Here is a 9,983-nt window from a genome sequence, read left to right as displayed (position 1 = left end):
GTACGATATAGAAAATTATTTTAACTCTTCATTCTATAAATTAAAGAAACTAACCTATGGCATAATAAAATGAAGAAAATATTAAAAAAACTTCATCGTATAAATTATATTTTCTTTTTGTAAAATTAGTTGTCTTTGTTACTTAAATAATCATATATTATTATAAATAAGAATTCACATTAGATTGCAATGAATTAATAGGAAATGAACTATTTTAATAGCAATTATAATTTTATATTCTTATGAGTTTCTTTACCTCCTGCTTTTTGGCTTAATTAATTAAAGATTTTGCAGTAGTCTGGTGATCATACTAGGCTATTCTTTTTTGTGGAGGATATCATCGGCTTCGGCTTCCATATCAGAAGCAAATTCAGAACTATCACTTGTCTCACTTATCTCATTATCTTCCAAGCTATCAATACTTTTCTTTATGCGCATCAGGTATATATGATGCTTGAACATAGCTGACCACAAATTTAACCAATAGTCATTATCGAAGGGTTTCTGTAAATAATTGCAAGCTCCAAGTTGGAGAGCCTTGGTCATGGAAAACGAAGTATAATCCACAGACATCACTGCAGATGGTTAATCAGTCAAAAGTTAAAAACTTGAGTAAAAATGTAAAAGATTAGTTACGTTAAACAGTCAAAAGTTGAAAACGCGAGTACAAATGTAAAAGACTAGTTACTTACTGACGAAAGGAATATCAATTACTTCTTTCTTGAGAAATTGCTGGAATTCATAGCCATCCATCATTGGCATATAAAGCTCCAATGGAGAGATAATAAAAGTTATAACTCTGTCCCAATGGAGAGCTGGGCTTCAAAAGTGACACATCTCATTCTTGTGTTATTTCTGTTTCTCTTTATTATATCTCTTTTTTTAAATATTTATATATTTCTTGTTAGTAAGAACACTTCATTTAAATACATTTTTTATAATTAAGAAATCGAGTAATATATTCTAAATTTACTAAATCAAATCATATTTCTCGATTAAAAAAATATTTGATACTATCTTATCCAAAATATAAATATGATTATGATTTACACAATTTAAAAATATATATTGAATTATAATTTTAAATTCTAAAACCTAAAATTTTAAAATATACACATTAAAACTAAGTGTAGAATCACGAGATAAAAGATAAAAGACTTTACCTTTTTCAATTTTTACTGTATTCATATATATTAAATTTTAATTGATTTTTTTTAAATTATTTTATTTTTAAAAGTCAATTTAAACTTATTAAATTTCAATTTTTATTGAAAATATATAAAATTATTTAAATATTAACCAGTAGTTGTTGAAATTTGTTTCAATAATCATTTAAAACAATTGAAAGAAATTATTGATAAATAATAACATTCGTGTTAATAAAAAAATATCTATAGAAATTGAAAATGAAAATTAGATAAAATCCGAGTTAATATTGAACATAAAATAATAATAATTTATAATAGTAACAATTTAACGCCTGTTTTTCAGTTGGTACGTTTTAGTAATGTATATCGAGTTTTAGTAGACAAAAATATCCTTATATATCATGGATTCTAAGTTTTAAGGTTAAGGATATTTTAATAATTTTTATTCTCAAAACTAAAAAAAAAAAAAAGAAACCCCCCAAACCCTTACTCACATCTCTCATTCCTCTCAACCCTTTCTCTTTCATCTTTCTCACTCCAATCTTTTCTCTGTCATCCTTACTCCGTTAAACAATCTTACAAAAAAATGATTTTATAATGAGTTTTCATCTTATAATGTTTGTCTTATCTAATTTTATCCAATTTTCACAAGCATAAAGGAATTGGTAATTGACCTGGAAAAAATCAGAAATACAAACAATTTCTTACAAAAAATGATTTTATAATGAGTTTTTATTTTATAATTTTTGTCTTATCTAATTTTATCTAATTTTCACAAGCATAATGACATCAAAGGAATTGGTAATTGGCCTGGAAAAAGTCATAAACATTCATTGTTAAACAATTTCTTACAAAAAATGACTTTATAATGAGTTTTCATTTTATAATTTTTATGACATCCAAAAGAATTGGTAATTGGCCTGGAGGGTTTTTTTTAGAGATGATGATTCAACATATGCAGATGATGAAATTAGAGAGGTTAGTGAAGATGGTGAAATTGAAGAGATCTTGAATGAACCTTTGCCTGAAGGTGAATATGTCAATGACTCAACTCTTTACAAAGGCAAATTGTTTAAAGCAAATGTTTCTGATTTTTTCAATTGGAACTATAGTAGGGATGACAGAGAAAAGGTTGGAGAGAGAGATGAAAGAGAAAGGATTGAGAGGAACGAAAGAGGTGAGTAAGGGTTTGGGGTTTTTTTTTTTTTTAAGTTTTGAGAATGAAAATTATTAAAATACCCTTAACCTTAAAACTTAGAATCCATGATATATAAGGGTATTTTTGTCTACTAAAATCCGGTACACATTGCTAAAATGTACCAACTGAAAAACAGGCGTACGCGCGTTAGCAAACCCATATATATAACACTCCAGTTAACATTAGTAGAAAAATAATTATTCCAATAATATTTGGTTTAAATTACGTATCCTAAATTAAAGTTAAAGAAGAGTATGAAAAATATACATTAGTTCGAAAATGTGAAAATTTACAAATTTTGAGATGAAATTTGAAATCATCTTTTTTTAAGTAATTTAATTACTTTTATAGAAAAAAGTTTTCTTTTAAATATTTCCCAAAGAACATAGTTTATTGAAAAAGAATTGTATTACTCTATTAAAAAATAATTCAAAAAATATTATTCTAAAAACATTAAGTAATGATCCAAACAAATATGTGGAGTGCATGAAGAACCTAGTGTCACGTGGGCCTGGAAGGACCAATAGCTTGCATGTTTTTCTTTCCTAAATCACTCTTCCATGTAAAACCTACATTGCATATTGGAACTTGAGCTGTTGGCCAATTCTACAGAATAATATGGTATTAAGTTAAACTTGTATTTAGTCTACTATAAAGTAAAGAAGTTCATGTGATGATTCCAAGTTTTGTATATTTTTCCATTCTTTTCGTTTAAGATCATATAATTTAATTTCTAATATTAAGTTAGTCCGTTCATATAATTATTTTGATTTCATCTTAAACGAAAGTTTAGATTAATTAATCACTACTAAAACAAATGTTTATTATCTACGTATTTTTTTTATGAAATTATTTTAGTAAGAAATTCATGCATATTTTTCTGAGATTTTTTTTTATAAAAAAATCATTTGCCTTTTGTATGAATTAACAGAAAATAGTTGTAGATTTTGATAGAAAGTTGTTATGTATATTTTGTGAAATACATGTATATTTTGTTATGTAAAATTATTTGTAAAACATAATTTAATAAATTACTTGCTAATTTACTCGTATGTAAGTCAATTGTATAATTTTATTTTTCACAAGGGATATGAACATATATCTTTTAAAAATAAATTTCTGCCATAAATACTGTGAATTTATTTGTGTAAAATCAGTCGGGAAAAAAATCTTCCTTTTTATTTATAAAATTACCAAATGTCTTTATTAGTTAAATAACCATATATTTTATACAAATAAAATTTCATGATAAGATAAGGCTTTAAAATGTAGCAATTGAGTATTAATCCAAATTTATTATGAAAGATATATTATCCGTCTTGCACAATAAGGACTTAGTCCAGCAGCAAAGAAGAAGGGGTAAGCCGAATTCTCTTCAAGAAAGAAACGGTGAAAATGGAGAACAAAAATACATATCCAATTTCTTGAGGATTATAAAGTATGCAGGACTATTTATTCTTTATCAATTTCTGTCATTTTTGGGTGACATGACAATTTTACTTTCTTAATTGTTTTCTTTTAGATGCTAAGGAAAAAAACATTGATGAAACTATAAACCTACCTAACTTAGAAATTAGCTTGTAGTCAACCATTTTAAGATTAATTTTATATATATTTATTCTTTTTTTTAATGTTTGAGTTATTATTGATTGAAAACATAACAAAAGAAAAAGGCTAAGCAACAACAATAACATTCTTTAAAATGATCGCATTGGAGATCAAATATATTAATTTTGAGTAACGTTAACCTGTATAAAAATAACGTACAAAAAATATGTATAAAAAGTAACGTACACTGAATAATAATCTATAACATGCTAATAAAAATAAATATTATCCTCATGCTGATGAATTACTACATTAATTAGTGTTGTGAATAGACATTAAACAAAATATTTGATTATTATGTGACATGATACCAATCTTATAGTTCATACTTGCACAACTAAGTCTATCTTTCTCCTTATTTAAATTCTATGTATATTATGTGTGAACAGTGTAATGAAACGCAATAAGAGACAGCAAAATATGGGTGCAGCAAAGGTGCAGAGTTAGTTACTCGTTGGTGGTGCCCTTATTGAAGCCAAAGGCAGTGTTTTGATCAGTTCTCTTTTGTCATCTTCTTTCAGAGTCCAGATAGTCATTATATAACATACAGATACAACCCTGCACAACTCTGACCATACCCTTCTCTTTTTCTGTCTTCCAGAACCACACCTTCTCAAAAAGCTCAAAAACTTCAAATTTTTTAAACTTCTCCTTTTTCACATTTTCATATACATTACATAGTTTCAATTTCAATTGGCAATCTCTCAGTGCTTACAATATTGCTCAATTCTATCAACATTACAACAGTAGTAGTACCAGAGTCTCCAAAATATGAGGGACCACACTGTGTCTAATTTAAACGAACAAATTTTACCTGTAGTCCTTTTGAAAGAGAGTGAGGGGTATTTATTTATTTTTGTCTCTGAAGATTTTACGCGAGCTATGTTACATGTACCATCACTGTTTTTAGTGAATCACGCGAGTGAAAATAGGTCAATGTAGTACGTAAAGTACATAATTCAAAACTTATATAACAATGTAAAAGGACTATATAGTATTTATATAGTATTTGGCATTGTGATTCTTTTGATGCAATATGAAAATTGACTGACATCTAGTGAGCGGCAGCTGAGAAAATGGTTGGTTGGTTTCAAATATTTGGTTTCTTAGAGAATGTTATAAACGCCATACCCGTGAACAGATAGAATGATTTTTGAAATTGTTGTGTTACACATCCAAAAATTTGAAGTATATAGGAAGGACAGTGACAAGAATGTTTGAGGTAGCCCAAAGGCAAGATAGGGATTAAACGACAAAGAGTATAGAAAGAGGTAGGGCAGCCCAATTATACTGCGAAGAGGCCCATGTTCAGAAACCGACACCCAATGCAGCTGATTAATTGGCCCTTTTTACGGCCGAAAATTAATTGCACATATTTGGTTTTGTGCATTGACAAGGAGATTTGGGGCTCAAGAACCCAAAAAATGCGATCATTAATGAGAGTAGCAACCAAACCAAGGCATAATGGATTCACCACTACCAGACATTCTTTAATCTCCTTTCCATTTGAGGCAAATGGACACAAACCCACCCCTATGCCCATTGCCAATGCCACCTAAATAAATCAGACCTCCTAGATTGCCACAAACAACAAACAAAACAACTTCCATTTCTTCATTTTTTCTTTACAAAAAACATACTTCTCCCTTTTGGTTCATTTTTGTTTTCTCTCATGTGTGACATATTTTACATAGCTATTACCATAGGTTGGAGTAATTGGGCAATGATAGCATTAAGTAGAGTAGGAGACGCAGTCCCCACAACTAATTGAAAGATAGAAACGTTTTGGTTTTATATTATTCTTTCTGCAAACCCTCATAACAGTTTTGCCCCAGACTTTCTCATTCCACTGTGCCTTCTCTTTCGTTTCAGTTTTTAAGCTGCTACACCCATTCTCTTGACACCGACGTTACGCCTCCAAATTGATCTTTCACCTTCAAATCACAGTATAATGGAATGGGAAGTGTACGTATCCATCCTCTGACAAACACATGACCAATCCTCTTTCCCTTTCTCCAATTCTTTCTTTTTTCTTCTTTTTTTTCCACACCAAATCAAATTTTTTATTTTCCACTTCTTTCTAAATTATACTAAACTTTAACTTTATTTTGGCTACCCTTGTTTTCCATTAGCTTGTTGAAGCTGCAGTCCTTAGTCCCATCATGACCCAAACATATCTTTGCCTGTCATTGATATATCTACATGAACAGCCCGAGATCCTTCCTTACAACAATTATTTTCAGATCTCTCAAGTTTGAACTATATAGTCAAGACAAACGACATGATCTCCTTCTGGGACAGTGTTTCATGTTAAAGGGGTGTGTGCTTGTTCTGTCCTGTCTTGCTTGCTCAAACCAATACAATTTGGTCCATAACAATACATTCATACACATGAATTTGGTTAATGATCCAAACTTCTAATGTTTTCACCTAACAATTATACATCTTGTCTCTTCTGTAGGTGTACCGATCCCCTACAAAACCGACACAGTTTTGTGTTCCCTTTCTCATTATTTTTGAATGACAAATTATGTACAATTTTTTTTATGTAAATAAAAGAGAGATTGAACGGAAAAAACAAAAATGAGATAAGATAGATTATACCACGGAGAGAGATAAAAGGAAAGAAAAATAAAAAATAGCATAAAAAATGTATTGTAAGAACAATTTTTTTTTTTTCACTTGATGCTTCCTAAATTATGTTGTCCTTGCATGGTGACAAATTCATTACTAAATTATTGAACAAGTGCTTTTTTTTTCTTTGACCAGGTGATATGTAGGACATTTGAAAAGAATTGAAGGAACGTTTTTCGCGGCCACAGACATATAACTTTTTGTCATGAAACTAGGACAAATAAAATTGCTGTTCAGCCATATCTGCATCTTGGTCTACAAGTTCATAATTCTTAATTAGAAACACATGTTCAAACAAGAAAAGGAGATCTAGAAATATTTGCATCATGTGAGTCCCCTTATGTTTCTGCTTTATATATTGTAGATTATTATTGTAAAACACGGTCAACATCGCTAATATTGTAGAATAGATAATCCTTCTGAAGTATTCTTCTTTTAATGTTCGAATATATTCAATTAACTTCAGTGTAGTTACTTTTTGGGATAAGAACTATCCGGTGTAAATATGGAATCATTCGTTACGTTTAGCTTTATAACTAAGGATGAAATAACTATTCTATTTAAATACAACAGGTGTTATGGAATCTCTTGTGTGGTCACAACTCACATAAAAGTTTATCTATGGAGTATTTTGTTGACTTAATCCAATGCAGATTTCACTCACTCCGTGAACTCTCATCACATGTGAAACTTTTTGTTTTGCTAATGATAACCTCCTAATTCCATTGGAAAGAGGATAGTATCTCTTCCTTTTCTCCAATGTAGGTATCATGGAGGGACTTTTACTCACTTTAGAATACAATACAAGATAGTCTTTTTGTAATCTTTTGGCGCATCCAGATGAAAAGAATTTGAAAAAGGTCCAATTCAATAACACGGGAGAGTGAGACAGCTTTGCTTTTGTGCTTTCAATTCAAGCACTTTCTTTGCCCCATTCAAATCAAAAAAAGCACCCCATCGCATCACCGTTTCTTTCAAACTCCAGGCTCACAAGTCCAAACCTAGAGGAGAGGAAGAACTCATCCATCGCCCCTTGTTTTCCAATTTCCATTTTGCAGTCTTTTCCACACCCCAAAAACAAGACAAGTGCTCTTTTTTTAGGTCTTTTCACAATCTCACCACTTCCTTTGCAACCACAGTTCCATAATTGTCAGTATATCCACACACACGAACACCCCATTCTTTAACAACTACAACCAACCAACACATTCTCTCTATGCCTATCTTATGTCTTTAATTATGTGACCAAGGCTTGGTTTTCCCATAAACAATGCTAGTATATTGAAAGATGTATCCCCCTGACTTGAGTAAATGTTAGATTTTAATAACATTTGAAGAGATTAACTCTAACATTCCAACAGATAGAAAAGAATCTTGAACAGTAACAACAAAGATAAGAAAATTAGATGTCATACGAAAAGGGTTCAGTAATTAAACTGAGTGGCAGGCAGAAGATGGAATATCATTTCATATCATACATGCAAAGCGAGTTAGAAGGACTGAACTAATTAAATTTCCTTGGAAACTAACTAACACAAATAACAGAGAGAAAGAAGACAAGATAGAGGTTATTTTCTTTCTCCCTCTTATTTATTGTTTTACTGATATCAAAACCAGTCAGAGAACAAAGCCTCCCAAATCTCCGTGAAGACTTGGACAATGATCTTATGATGATGATACGAATTCAGAGACAGAAAACACTGCAAGAGATTCTCCAAATCCGCTGGCGAAAATATCTGCTTCTCCACGATCATCTCCAGCATCGAGGTCCTGAAATCACTGTAAGGATCGCTCGAGCGCTTCACCACCGCGAACGTGTCCTTCACCTTCCCGTGCAGCGGCAGAACACCCATGTCGGAGCTCCGGTCACTTTTCCGGCCACGGCGCCGGGACCTGGAGGAGTCGGAGGAGAGGCTCTTGGAGGAGAAAAGGGTGTCAGTTTCATCGTCTTCGTTGCTGCTGTACCACCAGTAGCCACCAAAGTTGGTGTCTTTGGAGCATGAATTGAAAGGGAAAAAGTCCCTTCTCTTCTGGGAACGTCTCTTCTTCTTCTTCTTTTTCTTGGTCTTAACGTTTTTTGTTGAAGAAGAAGTCTTCTTCTTGTCGTGGAAAATGAATTCGTGGTCTTGGATTGTGTTTAGGGAAACTTTGGGAGAAGTGGGGGGACACGACATGACACCGAGGTTAAGCTTGAGGTTGTTGGTGGTGGCAGTGGTGGTGTTGGCCCAGAGAAAAGGTGATGAAAAATGTGAGATTTTGCGTCTAGAGAGAGAATGAGAATCGTCAAAGGAGAGTATGCAAGTGTCATTGATTGTTTTGGACCTACAAGTGGGAGCAAAGGGTGTGGTTTTGGGAGAGGGTGGGTCAATGGAAGTGGGTGGTGCAAAAACTGCTTTTTCCATCACATCGGCTATGTGTCTTGTTCGACAGGAACCGAAGGAGGATCTGAACATGCGAGAGATTCTGAGCTTGAGACCGGTTTGGTTTTCCATGGCCAAAGACAGTGTTAGATGAGAGAGAGAAGTTTGAAGGAGAAAGTAGAGAGGGAGGGTATAAATGCATGAAGAGTGGAAGAGAGGAGTTATTAATAATGATTTGAAATGCGAGAAATTTAATTGATTAATAAATGAATAAAAAAGTAAAGGACAGAAATGCTACTTTATGCTTTGTCCTTAGTGTGGCAGAGAGTGGATGAATGAGAGAATTTGAGTTTAGTTTAATAAATACTTGTAACAGTTGTAATTGACCTTAGACCTTCACGTCCCCACTTTCCCTTTCCAAAATATGCCAAAAACATAACAATACAACAAATTCTAATTAATACCTACATCATATGTAAATTAATTAAGATTTTACCATACTTTATTTTTACTTACACAGCACTATTTACTAATAAGGAATCTTGAAGAATAAGTTGAAGTATTACTGTAGCAGTGGAAATGGGTGAAACTCTGAAAAGGATAGAAAGCTTGGTAGATACGTAGGAACAGAAGGGCATGGGTAGGCTTACTGGAGAAGCAGAATTTGGTGTTGTTGCCAAAGAGTAAAAATTTTATGACCTGCATTCACCATGCATGCTTCTTTTTCTTTTTCCTTCTTCCACAAGTTGAGAAGGAACTCCATTATTCTCCCATAAGCTAAGCCTTCCAACCTCGTCAATTTATAAATCTATTACAAAAATGTTACTTACAATACAACTTCAAATATTACAAACAAAAATTATAAAGATTAGTTTTTTTTTCTTCTTAAAAATAAAAATTAAAGTATTAATTATATTAATATTTTTTGGAAACAAGACTAAATTATTCTCTGATTTCGTAATTATGAGTTTTATATTGATTTCAAAACTGTATTAAAAATTATTTTCTTCATTTTCAAAACTTTAATAAAAATTT

General features: G+C 31.6%; 1 protein-coding gene across 1 annotated transcript; it reads right to left on the bottom strand.

Moving 5' to 3' along the window:
* Nucleotides 1-7,995: 7,995 nt before the first annotated feature.
* On the bottom strand, nt 7,996-9,132 carry LOC108347185 (transcription repressor OFP8). The gene has a single exon (XM_017586345.1). The coding sequence runs from the start codon at nt 9,078-9,080 to the stop codon at nt 8,196-8,198; it is 885 nt and encodes a 294-aa protein (XP_017441834.1). The 5' UTR covers nt 9,081-9,132; the 3' UTR covers nt 7,996-8,195.
* Nucleotides 9,133-9,983: the final 851 nt, after the last annotated feature.

Source organism: Vigna angularis, chromosome 1, assembly GCF_016808095.1.
Source record: "Vigna angularis cultivar LongXiaoDou No.4 chromosome 1, ASM1680809v1, whole genome shotgun sequence".
Lineage (NCBI taxonomy): Eukaryota > Viridiplantae > Streptophyta > Magnoliopsida > Fabales > Fabaceae > Vigna > Vigna angularis.
The sequence above is the reverse complement of the archived record's forward strand: the minus strand, read 5'-3'. Positions and strand labels throughout refer to the sequence as shown.

What these genes read in the sequence shown, in the direction of transcription:
- LOC108347185 (XM_017586345.1), bottom strand. Translation starts at nt 9,080, where the DNA reads ATGGAAAACCAAACCGGTCTCAAGCTCAGAATCTCTCGCATGTTCAGA.